The 24,719-nt window shown below is 41.1% G+C and overlaps 1 protein-coding gene and 1 pseudogene across 10 annotated transcripts in view; one reads left to right on the top strand and one right to left on the bottom strand.

The window, feature by feature from the left end:
• Window positions 1–14,141, top strand: part of mpp2b (MAGUK p55 scaffold protein 2b) — a 466,432-nt gene extending 452,291 nt beyond the window's left edge. For all 10 annotated transcript variants that reach the window (XM_078424664.1, XM_078424659.1, XM_078424665.1 and 7 more), the window contains one exon: window positions 1,104–14,141. In XM_078424664.1, the coding sequence (XP_078280790.1) occupies window positions 1,104–1,280 (177 nt within the window). In that variant the 3' untranslated portion in view covers window positions 1,281–14,141. The remainder of the gene's footprint in view (window positions 1–1,103) is intronic.
• LOC144607561 (galactoside alpha-(1,2)-fucosyltransferase 2-like) lies at window positions 2,919–24,414 on the bottom strand (annotated as a pseudogene).
• Between the last annotated feature and the right edge of the window lie 305 nt (window positions 24,415–24,719).

Here is a 24,719-nt window from a genome sequence, read left to right as displayed (position 1 = left end):
GAATGAAAATGCTTGAAGCACAAGAACACATTAAGACCTACATAAATTCATTCTAATAGCACAGAACAATGTAAGGAGGGTGTGAAAATATCACACAGCTCCAAAGCAATCTTACAAAATGAAGACAGGTTCTTTGGAATCCCCAAGAATTGGTCTCATTCACAATTAAATCTTTAGCACATCTACCACAGTAGTGGGCTGGTTAGTGGCAGTGCCGTACATATTGCCGAGGAATTGGGTGTATGTCACGGTCTGTAGATCTCATGTTGGCCTCGTTTGTCATCTCAACAACCACCGAGCTAAAAAGGAAGTAAGCTAGCCTTGATCTCATTGAACGATCTCAGTTGAACTCTTCATGAGACCTTAGGCATCAATGCATAGTTTAGTTTAGTTTATTTTAGGGATGCAGCGCGGAAATAGGCCCTTCGGCCCACCGAGTCCGCGTCGACCAGCGATCCCAGCACATTAACGCTATCCTACACACACTAGGGACCATTTTACAATGTAACCAAGCCAATTAACCTACAAACCTGTCGTCTTTGGAGTGTGGGAGGAAACCGGAGTTACATACATACATACATACACATACAGCCGGAAACAGGCCTTTTCGGCCCACCAAGTCCGTGCCGCCCAGCGATCCCCGTACATTAACACTATCCTACACACACTAGGGACAATTTTTACATTTACCCAGCCAATTAACCTACATACCTGTACGTCTTTGGAGTTCCCAGAGTAACCCACGCAGGTCACGGAGAGAATGTACAAACTCCGTGCAGACAAGCACCAGTAATCAGGATCGAACCCGGGTCTGTGGCACTGTAAGGCAGAACTCTACCGCTGTGCCACCATGCTGCCCTTGAGCAGTTATTGAGCCGGTACTCGGAGATAGAAACCGGATCTTGGTCTCACAAGGTGGCGATGACTGCGCCTCTAACTGCACTTCCAAAGATTGAATCTGCTTATAAATTTCAACCTCACAGCCCTTTATAATTTGTCTGTTAATCTGTTATGCTTTTTAAGGCAGATTACTTTGTGAGACAGAGCACATACATGTATCATCGAAGTGCAAATAATTCCCAATCTCTTTTATTCGTTTTCAGGACACAGATTTGAAGAAAACAGTGGACGAGAGCTCTCGCATCCAGCGGGCATACAACCACTACTTCGATCTCACCATTATGAATGATAACCTTGACAAAGCCTTCCAAAAGCTTCAGACAGCCATGGAGAAACTCTGCGTAGAGCCCCAGTGGGTGCCTGTGAGCTGGGTCTACTGATGTTCTTCCAAAGGGTAGTGGAATATGTTTTACACAGAGCACCATTAACTTTGTAGAAAAAGTCCTTTAGATATAAAGGGACACCAATTTGGACAAGTCATGCGGAGGCAACTCGTCATGCTTCTAACCAATATATTTGTGCCAATCAACATTAAATCTTAAATTAAATGGCTATGAAAGGAAAGGGCGAGAATGCTTCCATGTTACTTTTATGTTTTTGTTGTTCAAACAATTTCGGACCTGGGCAAATTCCATCGGCATTGGTGTCCAGTTTGTTGCTTTATGGCAGATACTGCTAGATTATATCAATTAAATTAACAAGATAAAACAATGAGAACCTGCAGATGCTGGAGTCTTGAGTAAAACTCGAAGTGCTGGATTAACTCAGCGGGTCAGTGGAGGGTATGGACAGGTGGCACAGTGGTAGAGCTGCTGCCTCACAGCACCACAGTCCCAGCTTCCATCCTGACCTCAGGTGCTATCTGTGTGGAGTTTACACCTTCTCCCTGTGACCACGTGGGTTTTCTCCGGGTGCTCCCGTTTCCTCCCACATCCCAAAGAAGTGCAGGTTTGTAGGTGAATTGGCCTCTGTCAATTGCCCCTGGTGTGTAGGATGCGAAAGTGGGATAACATGGAACTAGCGTATGGGTGACCGATGGCGTGGATATGATGGGCCGAAAGGCCTGTTTCCACACTATATCACTAAACAAAATGTTTTGGATTATGACCCTTTTTCTGACTGATTGTAGTGGGGGAGGGGAGAAAACTGGAAAAGAGGTGGGTGCCTGACGAAGCCTGGTAAGTGATAGGTGGATACAATAGACAATAGGTGCAGTAGGCCATTCGGCCCTTCGAGCCAGCACCGCCATTCACCGTGATTATGGCTGATCATCCACAATCAGTACCCCGTTTCTGCCTTCTCCCCATATCCCTTGACTCCGCTATCATTAAGAGCTCTATCTAACTCTCTCTTGAAAGCATCCAGAGAAAACTGGTGGGGTTTATTTTACACATGGTTGGTCAAAGGATAGAGATGGAAAGGAGATAAAAGGCTCTCAGATAAGGAGAGAAAGGGTTAAATGTAAAGACAGTGGGAGGGATATAGGTGGAAGGAAAAGAAGAGGGAGAGGGGTGGGATAATGTTAAAAATGGGTGCGCAGCCCTTTTTTCTGCTCTTTGCAGCATTTCACCGGGACAATGAACAACTATGCAATGTAAGATATTGTGGTTGGTGGGAATCTGAGAAGAAAACAGAGTATACTGAAAAGTGTGTTGGATGTAAAAGTGGGATAACATAGAACTATACCTGAAAAGTATTCTGTATGAGGAAACGCCTCAACCTGAAATTCTTTCTCTGCTGATCCACCCTGATGTACTGAGGTTTTCCAGCATTTTCTGTTTTCAGAAATAATTGGCACATTCCACTCAAAGGAAAATAATCCTGGGCACATCGGTGTTGGAATCTAAGTTATTGGGTTTGTTTAAACGTTTTCACTTTTATTCCATTTCAATGCTTTTAAATTACCCGAAAATGGACAAGTGTCAGAATTTGAATTTGAATGCTTGTCCAGAATCAAACTGGAAGTCATTGCCATTAATTTGCAAAGGATTCTGTCAAAATTTGTTTCAGTTGTACACTTACTTGAGGCTGCTGGATCCTGGGGCCCAGTTGTGTGGCACTAACTGCACACGTAAGAAATATTTGCATATGAATGCTTTAATTGTTTGAGGTTCAGTTCTCTATTTCTCAAGAAGTCAAACTACTTGAACATGCATATATTAATGTTTTAATTAAATGGTGGAGGAGATATTTTGTACAAACCTGTGAAACCACTCATGTGCTCAAACTGCTTAGCACAGTTTTATCCCACCTGTGACTCCTTCAAATCATACATCAAATGGGGCATGACTATGTGGCTTTGACTTAGCACTGGGGATATGTTTCCTACAACCCTTCTTCTCTGGTGCTTTTTCATTCAGACTTGATCTAATATTTACTAATAATAAGGTTCTCTGTGAGCGAGTATCTCTTTTTAGTGGTTCATTGGACTTTATTTTACAAGTGGGAGAAAACAATGGTTAATTGGGTCTTTCTTGGGGTACTGCCTTCAAGTTTACCGCTGAGATTTATAACTTGTGCTGAAAGTGTTTTCAATGATAGAAAGAGTTTAGTTTTTTTTTACATTAATAAAATTTAGGTATAAGTCATTCAATGTTGTTATGCCCATAACAAAATAACAAAGTTGTTATTCGCATTATGAAATACACTTCCACAGCAATAGTGATGTATATTCACAATCTTAAAACGTGAGCTGAATTGGATCAAGTTCATCAACTTTAGTTCCAGTTTATGTACGGTCATTGCAAAATTTAATGCTCTTCATTTGTCATATGTACCAGAACAATGTGCACCAGAACAATGAAATTCTTACTTGCTGCAGCTTTACATGGCCCTCTAAGGCAATAACACACAAATAGGTATACAATAATAAGGAGTGTATAATAATAATCTGCACTGTAAGGAGTTTGTACGTTCTCCCCGTGACCTGCGTAGGTTTTCTCCGAGATCTTCGGTTTCCTCCCACACTCCAAAGACGTACAGGTATGTAGGTTAATTGGCTGGGTAAATGTAAAAATTGTCCCTAGTGGGTGTAGGATAGTGTTAATGTACGGGGATCGCTGGGCGGCACGGACTTGGAGGGACGAAAAGGCCTGTTTCCGGCTGTATATATATGATATGATATGATGTGATAATAATGAATAATACAGTAAGTTAATAATCGGTAACACTAGGAAACTGAACCATAAAGTTTAACTTCATTGGAATACTGTGGGCTGCAACAAAAGGAAGTCCTGACATTTTTTAATCTATTTCATTGCTCCAAAGGTGGCACAGTGATGCAGCTGGTGGGGCTAATGTCTCACAGCGCCAGAGATCCGGGTTCGATCCTGACCTCTGACGCTGTCTGTGTGGACTTTGCACTTTCTCCCTGTGATCGAGTCAGCAGTGCAGAAGCATTTATGAAAGGAGAAACAGCATTAATGTTTCAAGACTCTGATGAATTAATATTGTGCCTCTTCACACATGCTGTCTGATTTGCTGAGGATAAAACTTTCTGCATTTATTTCAATTTTTTTTAATTTTGTGAAACTGATACACACAAATTTACTTGTTGAAATATTCCATGTGTTACTTTAAGAATAGACATTTCCGTTGAAATCTTAGTAGTATTAGAATATTTTTGTAGGGCCTTGTTTCATTAGTTTTTACGTGAGAGAAGTCTTGTTTATCATACTAAATCTTTCAATGTAAACACTTCAGATTATTTTCTGGTTTGCCTCCTTCTGCTCCATACATGCAAGACCAAGAAAGTCCCTTGAGTTTATAGCTGTACTGAAAAAGTGACATTTATCCTTGGTCACCACTGCTGTGGTGCATGTGATTTCAGAAATGGTATGTAATAAGCTGAGTACCATGCACATAGCAAGTAATCATGGTCAAATTTCTGCACCCTTAATTTTTTTTTGTTTATTCTTTCCTGGAATGTTGTTTCAAAGTCACTTACTGTCTGCCCCAATCACCTCTGGTCAGAGTGGTTACCTGGCCATTCCAGAGGGCATCTATCTCAGACCACACTGGCAGATCTAAGATCCCATATAGATCAGAGGTGATGAAGATGGTAAATTTCGTTCCCTGAAAACGCCACCTGATCCACTTCATGAATGAAGTAGTGTCGCGGAGGCTGGAAACTTGAGCAGGCACAAATTGCTGCAGAAACTCAGTGGGTTAGGCAGCACCTGCGGAAGGAATGGACAGACGACGTTTCAGGTCGGGTCCCTTTCTCAGATTGTCCATTCCCTTCCACACATGCTGCCTGATCTGCTGAGTTCCTCCAGCACTTCATGACTTGCTGGAGTATCATTTAAATGCACAACTTCTATTATTTTTAAATTTACAGGTACTAAATTTTATTTTTACATTTTATTTAATTGCTTAAATTCAAATTCTCAAGCTGCAATAGGTGAGATTTGAATTCACATCAGTCACCCAGAACACTTGGTCCCAATGAGACAAGACATCCACAAACCTATTATACTTGTCCAATCTCTACGAAAGTTATCAGAAAGCATTTTACCTTGCCAACTTGAGGATAAGCTGTGATAATGAATGAATAGCAACAGATATTGTTCTTAATTAAAAATATGATTATCCTTATATCCTTATAGATTTTGCTTTATGATGTATTTCTATTACTAGCCAATTGTAAAGAGATTTTGCGTCTAGTGATTACAGATCAAACCCATCTCTATAATTGATCAGTTAATATATTGAAGATCATTTTTTTAAACAATCCCTCGAGGGTGCTTTTAAAATGTTGTTTTTTATTGTATTTTTAACTTTATAACAGATTTAAAGAATCTATATATGTAACATGAAGAATTTATCAATGGAAAAATTAGACGGTATGAATTTAATTAGAAAAAAAAGGAGAGATGGTATACAATTGCTGTAAAATGTAAAATTGCTGTACATTACATTTAGTAAAAACAACATATGTATAGTTTTGCAAATCTACTAGTTTCTCTTATACTTTATACAACTGTGTTTTCCAGGTGAGCAAAGATGATCAATAGAATTGTAAACATTTGTGACCCTTTTCCAGTACAAAAGTTATGGTTCAGTGCTTTTACTGAAAAGTCAGAAGACACGGATGAAAGCGCAAAGATAAACTGTTTCCAGTCATTGTCATGCTTGAAGAACTGTTTGTGGTATAGATGACCAAACTGGTTCCGGAAAAATAGATTAAAAAAATAATATTCATATGTTCATGTAATAGGAGCAGAATTAAGCCAATTGGGCCCATCGAGGCTACTTCACCATTCAATCATGGCTGATCTATCTTTCCCTTTACAACCCATTCCCCTACCTTCTCCCTGTAACCTTTGACACCCTTACTAATCAAGAACCTGTCCATCCCCACTTTAAAAATACCCAATTAGACCAAGTGGACCCGTTGGGCCCAAACCTCTCTTGTATTGATGCAGCATCCTCTTCTCCCCTCCCCTCCTCCTCTCTCCACCCTTCCCGCTCAACCCCCCCTTATCCTCCCTCCTCCCTCCTCCCCCCCCCCTCCCTCCACCCCCCCTCCCTAGGAGATAGATTAAACTTTAAAATGTGAATAACTTTAAAAATATAACACCGATTTCAATGAAACTTCTTCCATTACGGTCAGTAAGGTGGGCCTAAAATTGTCACGCTATCGTGTACCGTTTTGGCTGTAGTTCAGGAACAAACAAACAAACAAACAAACAAGAGTTTTAGTATATAGATGACGGCCTCCACGGCTATCTATAGCAGTGGATTCCACAGATTTGCCGTACTGGCTAAAGAAATTCCTCCTCATCTCCTTTCTAAAGGTATGTCCCACTTTCTCCTTAATTGTTCTCCAATGTTAAAAACCCATCACTAGTTCAGAAATGGGAGACTAGTATACATAGAAACATAGAAAATAGGTGCAGGAGTAGGCTATTCAGCCCTTCGAGCCAGTTCAATATGATCATGGCTGATTATCCAAAATCAGTTCCCCATTTCAGCTTTTCAATATGATTTTCAATCGACCATTCAATATGATCATGGCTGATCATCCAAAATCAGTACCCCGTTCTGGCTTTTTCCCCATATCTCTTGATTCCCTTAGCCCTAAGAGCTAAATCTAACTCTCCCTTGAAAACTTTAAACAACAGTGATGTCTTCCAATCTTGTACTTATTCCTGTGCATTCAAGAATAAACAGGGAAATAAATGGAGATTATATGTTTAGCATTCACATAATTAAAAATGGCCATTCTTTGAATGAGAATTGTAGATGTACAAGAGGCAGAAAAGGTTGACGAGAATGCTGCCTGGATTAGAGGGTATTAGCTACATGGAAAGGTTGAACAAACTTGGATTGTTTTCAATGGAGTTGCCGGATGTTGAGGGGATCGAAGTATATATATTATGAGAAGCATAAATGTGTTGGAGAGTCAGGACCCTTTTCCCGGGGGAGTTAGGCCACAGACTAGAGGACATAACCTGAAGATGAGAGGGGAAAAATGTTAAAGAGATGTGTAGAGCAAGTATTTTACACAGTTGGGTGCCTGAAACATGCTTTGAGGGGTGTGCTGGAGGTAAATATGATAGTGGCGCTTAAGAAGCTTTGAAATAGGCACATGGATATGCAGGGAACGGAGGGACGTGGATCACCTGTTGATAGATGAGATTATTTTATTTTGGCATTATAATTGACACAGGCATTCATAATGCCAAAATAAATTAATCTCATCTATCAACAGGTGTTGCATAATTGACACAGGCATTCCGGGTCTGTTCCTGTGCAGTACTTTTTCTAAGTTTTATGTTCTAATCTGGCCATTGTTTCTCTGGTGGAAACTATGAAGCTACTTTGTTGGGTGTCCATGAATCTTGATCCACTCTGGTTTTGGAGGCATTCATCCAAGCTCTTGTTTTTTGACTCAATGATTCATGTATTGAAGCTTTCACCTCACCAAAGGCAGCACTCTAAGGAGTTCGGCCCTCTGAACCCCACTGCCGCCATCTTTTCCTTTATAATGCCTCCTTTAACCTACCTATGTGCCTAAACTTTGTGTAAGCTTATTTCCTTCATTATCCAAGCGTTCATTTCTTTACTCCACAATGAACTTTGATGAATGTTACATATATTTAATATTCCAATAATACGGCACGGTTTTGCAGTGGTAGAGTTGCTGTCTTACAGCACCAGAGACCCGGATTCGACCCTGACTATGGGAGCTGTCTGTGCAGAGTTTGTACATTCTCCCTGTGACCTGTGTGAGTTTTCTCCAGGTGCTCTGGTTTTTCTCCCACACTTCAAAGACGTACAGGTTTGTAGGTTAATTGGCTTTGGTAAAGATTGTAAATTGTCCCTAGTGCGTAGGATAGTGCTAGTGTGCGGGGATCGCTGGTCAGCATGGACTCGGTGGGCCAGAGGGCCTATTTCCTCGCAGTATCTCTAAACTAAACTAAACTAAAATTTACAGCGTGTACTTAGTACACAATTCATTCATAATTTCCTATCATTGTGCAAGCATTTTGAAGCATTTTAAATGCATGCTTGTACATGCCCGTGTCAAGTTGCCAAATAAAATGCAACCACCAATTTTTAGTTCATTAATTTAATTGGAAAAAAGTCGAAGCTGTTTATGTTTACAATTCTTTGTGCTGTTTCAAACATCACACGCTTGATTTCAAAAAGTAGTGTAAACCTAATCAGATGTACAGCACTTTGGTCAACGTGGGTTGTTTTTAAATGTGCTATACAAATAAAATTGACTTGACTTGACAAACACATTAGAGATCATTATCATCTGTCAGTGACATTTTGTGCAAACCAGCATCTGCAGCTCCTTGTTGCAGGTTTGTAGGTGAATTGGCCTCTGTCAATTGCCCCTGGTGTGGAATTCTACACGATGATTTGCTTCAGGTTCTCTAGGCTTCTTGCAGGAAGTTCTGAAGAGTTTTGGAAATGTCTTTCGAATAAGACCAAATCATTTCACACATGTTAACATATAGAACGTAAAACAGTACAGCACACGAACGGGCCCTTTGGCTGACAATGTTTATGCCAAACATGATGCAAACTGAAACTGGTCTCATCTTCCTGGACATGATCCATTTCTCCCTATTCTCTACGCTTCCGTGTGCCTCGCAAATCTATCTTTGTATGCTGTCAAACAAAGGTTGCTTTGTGTCTTTTGTACAAACAACAAGCAACTGACTCTAAAGATACAGCTCTGTAAGACTTTATATGGGCCACACCTGGAGTACTTACACAGTTTCGTCTGGAACATTGGTGGTTGTGGGGGGACCTGAGAGAAGGATATAAGATTTGTGAGAGGCATTGATAGGGTAGACAGAGTGGATTTGTCAAAGACGAGATGGCATAGCCGGGCATCGAGGATAAGCTGGGCAAACTTTAAAGGAGATGTGCGGGGCACGTTGTTTTAAACAGGTAATGGAGGCTTTTAGACAGGTGCATGGATACGCAGGGAGTGGCATGATATGGATCCTGTGCAGGCAGAGATTAGTATATCATGGCATCCTGTTCGGCACAAATATTGTGGGGCAAGGGGCTTGTTCTTGTGCTGTAATATTCTATGCCCCAGTGATCAATATATTGATTTACGGTGAATACCAATAAATCAAAGAAATGTGCCATGTTAATTTAAAAAGTCACTGTAGTTGTTGAAAATCTGAAGTAAAATGAGTTCTACTTTGTCGATGGAACATGCATTATAATCTTCTGCAGTCTGTTTCTTCCCTTTTGCTCCTTATTTGTGGACTTGAGTTTGACTTTACTGTATTTATGTATAGTATATATCATCTGATTGGATAGCATGCAAAACAAAGCCTTTCACTGTACTTTGGTACACACGACAATAATAAACCTAAACCAGACCAGACACCATCCATTGCTGGGGGAAACAATTCTGGCTTGATGGCACTAAATAGTTGAATAGTCGGGAGGCATTGCGTGATCTTTCCTGTTTTCATGTTCCTGAACGATTTGGTAGGTAAACAAACCTACTGTTTCAGGTGCGGAATCCCTACATCAGATCTGGGAAAGATAAATTAAGAAAGATCATTTGACTTTGCAGAGTAGTTGGCTGGAGAGATGGAGAGGATCATGGGAATATCTGTCATAGGACAAGACTCAGTCACAGATGTTGATAAGGCAGCTGGAGGGTGATTGTACTTCAGTGGGCCATCTGTGAATTGGTTCTGTAGTTGGCAATGAAGGGAAACGCCACCCACTGTGGTTGCCGTATGGTGCTATTTGTCCATTGACTTTGCCTTACCAAAGATTAAACTAATACTGATACCGCACAGGGTTACCTTGAGGCGTTTGGATAGATACAGATTGGTCCATGTGAGGTTTTCGGCTCCAAGCTGTCACACTCTCAAAAAAATGGTGCAGTGGTGGAGTTGCTGCCTGACAGCACCGGAGACCCGTGTTCAATCCTGACTATGGGTGCTGTGTGTACAGAGTTTGCATGTTCTCCCTGTGACTGCATAGGCTCTCTCCGGGTGCTCTGGTTTCCTCCCACACTCCAAACACATATAGGTTTGTAGGTTAATTGGCTTCTGTAAATTGTCCCTAATGTGTAGGATAGTGCTGGTGTACGGAGTGATTGCTGGTCGGTGTGGACTCGGTGGGCCGAAGGGCCTGTTGCCACGCTGCATCTCTAAAGTCTAAAGCCATTATTATTATCGTGAAGGGCACTTTTAGAATTACTTGGTAACTGTCAATTTTATAACCCAGGTATCATTGCAGTTTACCATTTGGGATTTTTTTTTTGGTGGGACATCAAAGTGGAAACTCATCCTAAGTCAGTGATATGATCACAGCAGCATATTGTCCTCCGCTTCTGACATTTGGTTCCATCGGACATCTTAAATCGTAAACGCATGATAAAGTACTGCAGTGTAGATCATAAGTTTATTGTGAGTATGTTTGTGGATAAATTTGTGCTGCTTTGGTAATATGGTTAACGCAGGCTCTCTCCGATCGTCCAGGCCTGACCCCTGGGCAGGGATCCTGGTTCTGTATTTTCTCTTCAAAGCATATTCCAAAGCAAATTAGACGTGGGAGGAACAGTCACCATCGCAAAGGGATCAAATAATTCACTGCCCAAAATAGAGCATCTGAAATAATGTAGACATACAAAACTTGCTGATGTGCCTTATAATGTAACATTTGTCCATGTGTTAATAGAAAGAAAAATAACAAAATTCCTTTGATTTACAGTTGCACTTTTTTTTTTAAATGTCCACTTCCAATTCCATATATATGGAATTATATATATATATATATATATATATAATTCCATATATGGAATTCCATACATAAATGTTTATATACATGGCGAAAGCTTCAGAGTATATTGTTATTTTGTCTCTTTCATGGATATTTATCTCTCCAACATTGAAAATCAATGAAGATATTAGGAAATTGTCCTGTCTATCCATTGTTTTATGCATATCACAGAGTTTCATTACCCAACAGTCTGCACTAATTAGTACCAAGATGAATCTTCACCTTCCTGCTCAAGCAGCACAACAAAAGTGTCTGGAATAATTTAATTCGGACTGTCTAAAATATTGGATATTTCCATATTGGTAGCTATATATCGAAAACATCAATCATGAATATGTCCATGAATTTCACATGGTCAAAATGTCTGTACATTCGTTTAATCTCTGTCAATGCATAGCATGTAATGTAAATATCCATGCATCCAATTAATCAATTCATCAGAATATTCCAATAATTACTTAATTGTTTTGTCCATTCATTCTCGTCATCAGAACGGTCATCCATTCACCCAATCAAAATGTTCATGCTCCATTTAGTCAAAATGTCAATGCATTCACCTGTTTAAATATCTGCATATTCACTTACTCAGGACATCGATCCATTTCAATATCTTTGTGCATTTAGATCAACAATTATCAGTGCATTTAAATCATCAAAATGTGTGTATACTTCGCTAAATTAAAATGGCCATGTCTTCTGTTTAATCAAAAGCCTATTTATTTATTGGCCTATACTTTTACTGAAGCAAACTTCCCATGCATTTTGTTATCCATGCATTTAACCTAATCAGAATGCATTTACTTATTTATATTGCCGTTCATTTAAGTTAAATAGAATGCCCATGCATTCTCAAAATCAAAATGTCCTTGCATTTCACTTAATTGAATCATCTGTACAATTCACATTATCAAACTGTCTATGCATAAAATTAAATATATAGATATTATATATATATGGAGAGTCTGTAGTCTCTTTTTTGCTCTGGTTTATTTTCACCCACATGTTTAGACCGTAATGTTGTATCCTTATTGTTTTGATGTGGTTATGCTTTATTCTTAATTGTTAACTGTATGTTTGTGTTGTCATTTGTGAACGGAGCACCAAGGCACATTCCTTGTATATGCATACTTGGCCAATAAACGTATTCATTCATTCATTCATTCATTCATTCATTCACTCATTCATTCATTCATTCATTCATTCATTCATTAGACATTTTGACGGGGGAAATGGATGGATTAAATGTAATGCACAGGTGTTCCAAGTAGACACAAAAAATGCCAAGTAGGTTGTTGCAAGTAGGTCTTTGCAAGATTTATCCAGTGTCTGCATTTCATTTTATTCAAAATGTCCAAATATTTCACTTTATCAAAATATCTACACATCTCATCAATGATATTATACCATGCATTTAACTTAAAACTTGAGTAAAGTTGAAGCTTTTGCAATGAACAATTGGTTGTTTTAGCTAAATTTTAAAGGCCAATGAGCCAACTTATGGACATAAGCTTCCAAAACTGAGACTTTAATTCTCTGAAGGATATGATTATTTTACCTTTTAGGTGAGAACCCTGTTGTTCTTTCTGAAAAAATGTTGTTGCTCATAGATGTATCCCATAAATAACTGCTTTATCAAGGCACCACTTAGAGAAGAATGAGATGCAAATAAGGAGACATTGGAAATTGTACATATTACTCACATGTTGTAAATATACACTAAAAAATGCACTATCTTATAGGCTGAAGGGGGTGTACATAGAAGGTGTTCTTATTTTCCTGCTCTTTTCATGTTGCAAATGATCATTGCTCATTCAAGGTTAGGATGAATCACATTCTTACTCAGTCTTTCAAAATATCACAACACAATTACAAGCGCTAATCTTGTACAACATAAACCTGGAGCTATATTCACACACAAAAAAAGTATTTTTGAAGTCTACCGTACCAATGTATGAAGTTCGTCAAAAGTTATTTCAGTACAAGAACATTATATTTTTCTCCGGATTATTGGATATGTGTTTTTTTTTGTATCATACAAATACAATGACCTATCATGCAGTTTTTACTATGAATTTCAAAATATTATATTTAGTTAAGTAAACCTTCACTTAGCTTTTATTTTCTTTTGGGTACGCATTAAAATACAGTTCTTGTTCCATTTGCATCGTGAGTTTTAAAATTATATTTGAGGAGTGTATTTTGGACAACACATTTTCATTTTTAAGAAGCAGCAATTGTATATTACCTTTAATCCTTTAATACTTCTTGCCTTCTCCATGTCATGGAGAATTTTCTGTATGATGTGTGCATTGAAATTATTTGTATTCTGGTCTAGAGTTTACCTATTAAAGACAGAGGCAAGTCAAAATATTTTTCTTAGTAGCAAAAAAAAAATGTAATTGTCTTATTATGCAGGTGATTATTAGTGAATGCTTACTTGAAACTGTGGTTACATTTTGTATCCATGTCTCAAACAGATTGTGAGCAGTATTTTTGTTTGTAGCTTTTTCTAAATTAAGTAAGGACTGGTGTTCAAACTGGTCAAACCTTTGCATTGTACAAATAAGACATTGTGCGTGGATGTACAGTATTATATACTTGATTTGATGGTAAATTATGTGACTTGCTGTGCCTGCCAAGCAATAGTTTGTCCTTTTACAGAAATGGAAGGAAAATTCGTGTTGTCTGTAAAGTCACTGTTGTGGGATACCTGTAATCATTTTATTTTTATTGTTTTGGTTATCTGTTGAATGATCACTGTTTAAACTGCAATATACTGTTATTAGGCAATACTTCTTTGATATTTCCAGGTATATTCCTGTTGTGTTGCATTCTGGAGTTATAACTAGTTAGTCGGTTTATTAATAAAGTCCGCAGTCTCACTGTTATTATTTACTGAAATATTTGTGTATATCTAATTTCAGATAATTAAAAAAATAATGCAAATTATCACCAATATGCTTGAAGTTTCTTGTTCTGCATTGTGAATAAATTGCTTCATTTGGGGGATTTGTGAAAGAAATAGCAGACCAATGACGCAGGCAAACCCATGCTCGCATTTATTTCAAGAGGGCTTGTATACAAAAACAGGGATGTAATGCTGAGGCTCAAAAGGCACTGGTAAGGCCGCATTTGGAATATTGTGAGCAATTTTGGGCACCATATCTGAGGAAGGATGTGGTGGCTCTGGAGTGGGTCCAGAGGAGGTTTACAAGAAAGATCCCAGGGAATGAGTAGGTTAACCTATGGTGAGCATTTGTCAGCACTGGGCCTCTACTCGCTGGAGTTTAGAAGAATGGGGGGGAATCTCATTGAAGCATACAGAATGGTGAAAGGCTTGGGTAGAATGGATGTGGAGAGGATGTTTCCACTAGTGGGAGAGTCTAGGGCTAGAGGTCATAGCCTCAGAATTAATGGACGTTCTTTTCGGAAGGAGATGAGGAGAAATTTCTTTAGTCAGAGGGTGGTGAATCTGTGGAATTCATTGCCACAGAAGGCTGTGGAGGCCAAGTCAGTGGATATTTTTAAAGCAGAGATAGATAGATTTTTGATTAGTACAGATGTCAGAAATTATGGGGAGAAAGCAGGAGAATGGGATTAGAAGGGAGAGATAGATCAGCCACGATTGAATGGCTCTCTGGCAGTCTGTTGTCTTTTTTTCTTTTTTTTTGTTTGTGTCGGTGTTGGGATGGTTTTTGTTTCTGTTTTTGGCTGTGTATGTGTGGTGGGGGTGTGGGGTGGGGTGGGGGGGGGGGTGGGGGGAAACCTTTCTTTTATTAGGTCTCTTCCCCGGGGCGCAGCTCGCCCGCGGGGCCTTCCATCGCCCGGCGCGGCTCGGCTGCGGGCCTTAACATCGCCGGCGCAGCTCGGCCGCGGGACGTTTCAGTGCCCGGTGCGGCTCGGCCGCGGGACGTTTCAGTGCCCGGTGCGGCTCGGCCGCGGGACGTTTCAGTGCCCGGTGCGGCTCGGCCACGGGACGTTTCAGTGCCCGGTGCGGCTCGGCCGCTGGACTTAACATCGTCAGCGCTGTTCGGCCGCGGGACGTTTCAGTGCCCGGTGCGGCTCGGCCGCTGGACTTAACATCGCCCGGTGCGGCCGCGGGACGTTTCGGTGCCCGGGGCGGCTCGGCCGGGGGGCCTTCCATCCCCTTGCGGGGGCTGTGCGTGTCGTTTGCCTCGGTAGGGGTCGAGCTGCCTGTCCGTGGGTGCGGGGAAGTTTTGTTGCCTCCATCACAGTGAGGGGGTGTTTGGAGTCACTGTGATGGATGTTTGTGTTGGGGTCGGGTGTCCTGTGTTCTTTTCTTTTTTGCTGTGTTTTGTGTGACTGCTGAAATTTCGCTCGGTGTTGTGCCGAGTGACAATAAAGTGTTGTTATGTTATGTTATGTTATGTTATGGACCGAATGGCCTAATTCTACTCCTACCACTTCTGACCTTATGACTGTTTTCTGGTAGATCAGCTTTGACAGGTCATGTGTCCTTGAGCACTATTCCAGTTGAATGTAATTGACTGGAAACAGTAAACAGGTGAAGCAGCATCTGTGTCAGGTCCCATTCCTCTGGATCCAGAGCTGGCTCCTATTACTCCGGAGAGTGCCGGTTCCCATTCTTTGAGATCCTATTCCACCTCCCATTCCTCAAGAGCCAATGCTAGTTCTCAACCCTCAAGATCCAGTTCCGGCTACCATTCCCCAAGATGCAATAGAAACAAGGACCTGCAAATACTGATATTTCAAAAAAAGATGCAAAATGCCGGAGTAACCCAGGCGGGTCAGGCAGTACCTCTGGATAGGTGAGGTTTTGGGTCGGGGCAAGAATGAGTTGGTGTTAATGTGTATGGGTTAACGGACCTCTGCAAATTACTACAGTGTAGGCCTTGGTAAAAATATATCAAAGGGGAGCTGATGGGTATGAGGGGGAATGACCTCAATATAGATATTTCAATATCTGCATCCATCACCCTTTCAGGCAGCAGATTGCAGACTCCTATCATTCTCTGAGTGATTTATTTCTCTTCATCTTCAGAAGGAGCAAGGGTCGGGTTTCTTCAAAAAGGCAATATGGTGGATAAGTCTCCCATAAGCTGATGGTATCTATCCCAGGATACTGAAGAAAGCGATAGAAGATTTTGCTGGGGCCAAAATATAAACCACTGGAAGAACCCAGTGGGTTGTGGAAGCTGCAGTTTGACAAAGGTGAAGGCAGCTGTACAGCACAACGTGGAAACTGCAGTATGACCAAGGTTAGGATAGCTGTACAGCACAACAACAACCTTTAGGCATTCATGGACGCACATGCCCCATGTTCCTGAAAGGTATACATTGACATACCCCAATGTTTTGGGGTGGGTATTCTTGACGCACACTACAAGGTTCTTGATATTGAAAATTAAATAAAGGATTAAATAGCATATGGGCTTACTTGCATTAGTGTCATTGCATTTATATATTAATGTTTTGAGGACCTATTATTGATGAAAAGAAATTTGATAGTGCGCACAATTTCAAGGGTCAAAATCTGCATAAAAAGTTGACAGTTCTGATTGGAATTTCAGAGTGGTGCAGTGACTGGGACTGCAGTTTGACTTGTGCACATGTAAATAAAATGTGTCTGGAAAATGAATGGAAGTTGTCAGAGTCCAGTTGATCAGCAATGACAGGGTCAAGCAGCATCTGTGGAGGCAAAGCGGTGGACAATGTTTTGTGTCAAGACCCTGATATCAGGACCGTGTGTGTAGTAAGTAGGGACACGTACCAGGCACTTGCCCAGGTGATTGGGTTAGATTGACATCATTGTTGGCATAGACAAAATGGCCAAAGGGCCTGTTCCTATTTGAACTGTACAAAACGGACAGGTCGCACCTTAACAGGCAGGGGACAAGCATTCCAGCAGGCAGCTTTGCCACTGCTACACGGGTGGGTTTAAACTGAATAGTGGGGGGGAGGGCGGGGGGGAGACAAATTGGAAAGGCAAGGATGGAGTTAAAGGGAAAGAGAGTATAGGAAAAAGTTAAGAAAGATACCAGAATTAATGGGACAAAAAGCTCACGAAAGGACACGAGAGTATGGCCAAGTGCAATAGGAATCGAGGTGAAAGGTGAGGTGAGTAATGGATTTAAAGTATTATATATGAATGCGCGAAGTATAAGAAGTAAAGTGGATGAGCTTGAGGCTCAGTTAGAGATTGGTAGATATGACTTTGAGGGGATTACAGAGACGTGGCTGCAGGAGGATCGGGACTGGGAACTGAATATTCAGGGTTATACGTCCTATAGAAAGGACAGGCAGGTGGGCAGAGGAGGTGGGGTAGCTCTGTTGGTGAGGGATGAAATTCAGTCCCTTGTGAGGGGTGGCATAGGGACTGACGATGTACAGTCACTATGGATAAAATTGAGGAATTGCAAAGGTAAGACACTAAAGGGAGTTATCTACAGGCCCCCAAACAGTAGCCTGGATATAGGGTGCAAGTTGCAGCAGGAGTTAAAATTGGCATGTAACAAAGGTAAAGCCACTGTGGTTATGGGAGATTTCAATATGCAGGTAAACTGGGAAAATCAGGTTGGTTCTGGACCCCAAGAAAGGGAGTTTGTAGAGTGGTTCCGAGAAGGATTCTTGGAGCAGGCTTGTACTGGAGCCTACCAGAGAGAAGGCAATTTTGTATTTGGTGATGTCCAATGAACCAGATTTAATAAGGGGACTCAAGGTAAATGAACCTCTAGGAGGTAGTGACCATAATATGATTAGTTTTAATCTGCAATTTGAGAGGGCGAAGTTTAAACCAGGAATGTCAGTATTGCAGTTGAATAAAGGGGACTATGAAGGCATGAGAGAAGAGGCCGACTGGAAAAGGATCCCAGCAGGAATGACGGTGGAACAGCAATGGTAGGAATTTATGGGCAAATCCAGAAGATGCAGGATCATTTCATTCCAAAGAGGAAGAAAGATTCTAAGGGGAGCAAGAGGCAACTGTGGCTGACAAGGGAAGTTAGAGATGGAATAAAACTAAAAGAAAAGGCTAGCAAAGGGTAGCGGGAAGCCAGAGGAAAGTGAAACTTTCAAAGGGCAACAGAAGGCAACAAAAAGGGCAATACGGGGGTGAAAAGATGGTCAGCTGGCCAAGAATGTAAGGAAGGATAGTAAAAGCTTCTTTAGGTATGTTAAGAGAAAAAGATTAGTAAAGACAAATATGGGTCCCTTGAAGGCTGAAACAGGTGAAATTATTATTGGGAACAAGAAAATGACAGAAGAGTTGAACAGGTACTTTGGTTCTGTCTTCACTAAGGAAGACACAAACAGTCTCCCAGATGTACTAGAGGACAGAGGCTCTAGGGAGACAGAGGAACTGAAATAAATTTGCATTAGATGAGAATAGTATTGGGTAGACTGATGGGACTGAAAGCTGATAAATCCCCAGGGCCTTAAGGTCTGCATCCCAGGGTACTCAAGGAGGTGGCTCAAGAAATAGTGGACGCATTGGTGACCATTTTCCAATGTTCTATAGTTTCAGGATCAGTTCCTGTGGATTGGAGGATAGCTAATGTTATCCCACTTTTCAAGAAAGGAGCGAGAGAGAAAATGGGGAATTAAAGATCAGTTAGCCTGACATTGGTGGTGGGGAAGATGCTGGAGTCAATTATTAAAGAAGTAATAATGGTGCATTTGGATAGCAGTAAAAGGATTGGTCCAAGTCAGCATGATTTTATGAAGGGGAAATCCTGCTTGACTAATCTTCTGGAATTTTTTGAGGATGTGATAAGTAAAATGGATGAAGGAGAGCCAGTGGATGTAGTGTATCTGGACTTTCAGAAAGCCTTTGATAAGATTCCACACAGGAAATTAGTGGGCAAAATTAGACACAGGGTATTGGGGTTAGGGTATTGACATGGATAGAGTATTGGTTGCCAAACAGGAAGCAAAGAGTAGGAATAACTGGTCCTTTTCAGAATGGCAGACAGTTGCGAGTGGAGTGCCACAAGGCTCGGTGCTGGAGCTGCAACTATTTACAATATATATTAATGATTTGGATGATGGAATTAAAAGTAACACTAGCAGATGACACAAAGTTGGGTGGCAGTGTGAACTGTGAAGTGGATGCTAGGAGGTTGCAGGGTGAATTGGACAGGTTGAGAGAGTGGGCAGATGCATGACAGATGTAGTATAATGTAGATAAATGTGAGGTTATCCACTTTGGCGACAAAAACAAGGAGGCAGATTATTATCTCAATTGTGTCAAATTAGGAAAAAGGGAAGTGCAACGAGACCTGGGTGTCCTTGTACACCAGTCACTGAAAGTAAACATGCAGGTACAGCAGGCAGTGAAGAAAGGTAATGGCATGTTGGCCTTAATAATGGGAGGATTTGAGTAAAGGAGTAAATAGGTCCTTCTGCAGTTGTACAGGGCCCTGGTGAGACCACACCTGGAGTATTGTGTACAGTTTTGGTCTCCCAAACTGAGGAAGCACATCCTTGCTATTGAGGCAGTGCAGCGTAGGTTCGCGAGGTTAATCCCCGGGATGGCGGGACTGTCATATGAGGAAAGATTAGAAAGACTGGGCTTGTATTCACTGGAATTTAGAAGGATGAGAGGGGATCACATAGAAACTTATAGAATTATAAAAAGACTGGACAAGCTAGATGCAGGAAAAAATGTTCCCAATGTTGGGAGTCCAGAACCAGGGGCCACAGTCTAAGAATAAAGGGGAGGCCATTTATAACTGAGATGAGAAAAACCTTTTTCATCCAGAGTGTTGTGAATTTGTGGAATTCTCTGCCACAGAAGGCAGTAGAGGCCAATTCACTGGATGAATTTAAAAGAGAGGTAGATAGAGCTCTAGGGGGCTTGCGAAATCAAGGGCTATGAGGAGAAGGCAGGCATGGATTACTGATTGTGGATGATCAGCCATGATCACAATGAATGGCTGTGCTGGCTCAAAGGTTCAACCGGCTTCCTCCTGCACCTATTTTCTATGTTTCCATGTTTCTTCTGTGCCTCATTGGTTGCTGTTTATTGTTCAATGCTTTGCTTGGGAAATGTTTGAATTAATCAGATTCCAGAAAGGTCTTTAATTTTTTTTTTTGCCCTGAAGCGAACACATTGAAATGCTTTTCTCAGCTGGCACCAATCTATGCCAACCATTACTCTTGGCTTTCATCCCAGGCATTAGACAATAGACAATAGACAATAGACAATAGAAAATAGGTGCAGGAGAAGGCCATTCGGCCCTTCGAGCCAGCATCGCCATTCAATGTGATCATGGCTGATCATTCTCCATCAGTACCCCGTTCCTGCCTTCTCCCCATACCCCCAGACTCCGCTATCCTTAAGAGCTCTATCTAGCTCTCTCTTGAATGTATTCAGAGAATTGGCCTCCACTGCCCTCTGAGGCAGAGAATTCCACAGATTCACAACTCTCTGACTAAAAAAGTTTTTCCTCTTCTCTGTTCTAAATGGCCTACCCCTTATTCTTAAACTGTGGCCCCTGGTTCTGGACTCCCCCAACATTGGGAACATGTTTCCTGCCTCTAACGTGTCCAACCCCTTAATAATTTTATACGTTTCGATAAGATCCCCTCTCATCCTTCTAAATTCCAGTGTATACAAACCTAGTCGCTCCAGTCTTTCAACATATGAACTTGAGCAAGTTCAAACAAATGTCATCAAAGTTGGCCTTGTCTCAATTTAGAATTTTGATTCATGGGCATGCCCTATCTTTATCCTTGATTATTTTATAGCTGGTTACTGGTCCCAATGGACTCTCCCACAGACATTTCAGTCACTTGCCCTTCCCAATTTCCTAAGAGCAGATCCAGCTTTGCCCTCTCCTGTGTAGGACCCTCTACATATTGCCCGAGGAAACTTTCTTGAACACATTTCATAGTTTATACCCCGTCCAAGCCCTTGGCAAAATGACAATCCTTGTCTATTCTGGGAAAGTTAAAATCCTCCACTATGACTACCTTACTACCTTTACAGCTATGTCAAATCTCTTGGCATATTTGTCCCAATTCCCACTTACTATTTGGTGGCCTGCAGTACACTCCCAACAACGTGTTTGTCCTCTTTTTAATTTTTAGCTCCACCCATATGGACTCACTGGCCAAACTATCAGTAATGTCGTCTTGGATTACTGCCGTGACATTCTCTTTAATCAATAAAGCAACAGCCCCTCCTTATACACCCCTACCTCTATCTATCATGTCACAAGGTCATAAGGAATAGGAATAGAATTAGGCCATTCGGCCCATCAAGTCTACTCCACCATTTAATCATGACTGATCTATCTCTCCCTCCTAACCCCATTCTCCCCACAACCTCTGACACCTGTACTAATTAAGAATCTATCTATCTCTGCTTTAAAAATATCCACTGAGACTTGGCATCCAAGCCTTCTGTGGCAAAGAATCACCACCATCTGACTAAAGACATTTCTCTTCATCTCCTTCCTGCTTTAATTCAGAGCCTATGACCACTAGTGGAAGCACCCTCTCCACATCCTCTCTATCCAAGCCTTTCACTATTTTGCATGTTTCAATGAGGTCCCCCTCATTCTTCTAAACACCTAGACTCTCCAACTAGTGGGAACATCCTCACCACATCCATTATGTAACACCTGTACCCTGGAACATTACGTTGCCAGTCCTGTCTGTCTCTTAGCCAGGTTTCAATGGCTAAAACATTCCAGTCGCACATACCTATTCACGCCCTGAATTCATCCGCCTTATCCATCATGCCCCTCGCAATAAAATAAGTGCACATCAATCCAACAGTCCTTCCTAGCTCCCGTGTCATGTCTTGGATTCAACATTTTCTGGTAATTAACTTTTCCAGATTATACCAGTTTGGAAGTTTATCAACCTATAATATTACCCGTGGCCTATTTTCGAAATTCAAAAGAATTGCAGATGCTGGAAAACTGAAAAATATAACATATCAACGTATTTTATATCCTTTCAGATTTCTAAATTTTGCATTGAATCGAAGGAGGTAACTTGGCAGTAATTACTGACCAACTAAAGAAGTCACGTCTGATTAAACGTCTGCTCCTTTGAAAGAAAAGGACATATTCAGGTGGTGTCTTGAAAATTAAAAAATATACTAAGCACTGAATTAAAAGCACAATTGTTACAGTTAATGGCCAAATAAGATTACTCTGGATCTCAACAGCTGTGAGATCAGCTGGAATTCCAATCCATTGAGGTAAGAAAGCTGCTTCGTACTTAAAAATCCTTAGAAAACGTGAATCAGGCACAGTGAAGTTATCAAGGAAAATAGTCTCCCCACCAGCGAGGTACCCTGCCCAGTAACCAAATGTCCCTATCGTCATTATAGTGGGATTACAATGAGCAAGAATAGAAAGATCTTGACCTGGACTGTTCAAAGTATCTGAAAAGAAAACATCCCCTTTGGAATTATTGATATTTTGCTTGCACCAATCCATTCCATCACTTGTCACCACAAAAATTACATTCTTGTATTTATTTCTGAAGTAAGTCATTGCTGTTTTTAAAAATATTTCTCATCAGCCAAGACCCCTTTCCAAACTTTTGTCATGATGCGTATATAATCACCCCTTCGAACATGAACACCAACAAAAGTCACATTTTTTTCGCTCTCCCCCAATGCGCTCAGATATACATTTGTCTCTTCCGTGATAAAGTCATGAAAGGTTAACTCGCGGAGAATTTCTTCTCGTAGGTGATGATAGAAGGTCCAGGAGCATGTATGTTCCGTGAACATTCGATAGTTCCCTGGAATATTATGATACCTGTCATCCATCCAGTCATGGGGTCCGTAAGGCTTCCAGGGTATTCTTTCAATCAAACTTTCATGGAGGGTTGGAAGGGAGATTTTAAAGAGAGGAGACAGATAATTGGCCATGGAAGGCAAAATGTAGGCCTGATGACCATTCAGCTTTGCCAAAGCATACAGTGTTGCAAATTCCCCCATCCGGTTTCCAAGTCGTCCAATTGTCCAAATTCCCTTGGTTGAAGTTTTCAAACTTGCAGAGTCCTGATCAATTTCCTGTTTCAAATTCAAAATTGTCACGATGTGTGGGAAGGTAGACACAAAATGCTGGAGTAACTCAGCGGGCCAGGCAGCATCTCTGGAGAGCCGGAATGGGCGATGTTTTGGGTCTCGACCCTTCTTCAGACTGGAAGGGTCTCGACCCGAAACGTCACCCATTCCTTCTCTCCAGAGATGCTGCCTGTCCTGCTGAGTTACTCCAGCATTTTGTGTCTACCTTCGATTTAAACCAGCATCTGCAGTTCCTCTCTACGCAGGATGTGTGGGAACTTTGTTGTCATTCATCATTGTGTGTATGTATATAATAAAACATACATAATAAAGCAACTCTCAAAATGAACAGAAACGTCTTCATCTTGTTTTGCCTTGGACAAATCCTCTTCAGAAGATCCCTTTCCCGGCACTCTTCCCATTGTGATTTTATCATTCTTTTCTCAACTCGTCAGAGTTTCTGGAAATCCAAAATGGTCAATTATTGGAAAATTAATCACGAGTTTCAACAGTTCTTTGCAAATCAAAATGTCCAATGATTCGCATTGTAATGGCCACCTCCAAAGTCCACCCGCGATGTATTCACAATTACTTACATATTCCTCTGGTTGAAATAGTTTCCTTTCTTCAGTTTTGCCTTTTATCTGTCGCCTTTAAAATATTTTCTTCCGTCTTATGTATTATAAAATAAATGACCACCATCTTCTTGTAGCCGGTGTATGTAAGAATTCTGCTTGGGCCCTCAGTCCTGGCTGAACTATTGGTTACTCCATGAGATGAAATCTTCAACAAGTAAAAGTAGGGATGTTCCATGTGAAACTTTCACTCCTGTGCCCTGCTTCTCGATTCCCCCATGGTTACCACTTCGTCTTCCTACCTTGGGCACTTTCCTAATCCAGGGTGCCCTGTACACTCTCTCTGGTGTCTACTGATGGTCATGAACAATTTCCCAGGTTGAAATTGCTTTGCATTCATTGGATTGGAAAAGTTTCTGCTGATCCACACCTTACAACCTCAATCTTACTCTGAACTCACACAGTAACTTCCCAAGCAGGTGTGATCGAGTTCTTCATTCTGTTTCCCCTTCCTGATGTGTCAGAGTGTCCCAACTCAAATTCTACCTCAATGAACCCAATAGGATCGCGACTGAACTCACACTTGTTTGACTTGCTGTCCACAGTTTCATGTGAGCTTCCGCGAAGACTCACGTTCTGGTCTTCCATATCTCAGCCTGCATTATTCTGTTAGTCTGGTGATAATATTACAGAAGCAGTAAATGAAAATAAAAATTAAATGATGGTGTTGCAAATCTAAATGCAAACAAAAAATGCTCTAAGCACTCGAACTAGTCAGGCAACATCTTAACACAGAGAAACAGAATTAATGTTTTGGGTTGGTCTTCTTGTCAAAACTAGGTCAGGGAAATTCAAAGTGTAGAAAGCCCATGTGGTCATAGAGAGAAGGTGTAAACCCCATACACACAGCAGCAGAAGTCAGGATTGAACCCAGGTCTCTGCCACTGTGAGGC

Source organism: Rhinoraja longicauda, chromosome 29, assembly GCF_053455715.1.
Source record: "Rhinoraja longicauda isolate Sanriku21f chromosome 29, sRhiLon1.1, whole genome shotgun sequence".
In the NCBI taxonomy this organism is placed as follows: Eukaryota; Metazoa; Chordata; class Chondrichthyes; order Rajiformes; family Arhynchobatidae; genus Rhinoraja; species Rhinoraja longicauda.
This window is presented reverse-complemented; position numbering and strand designations above follow the sequence as displayed.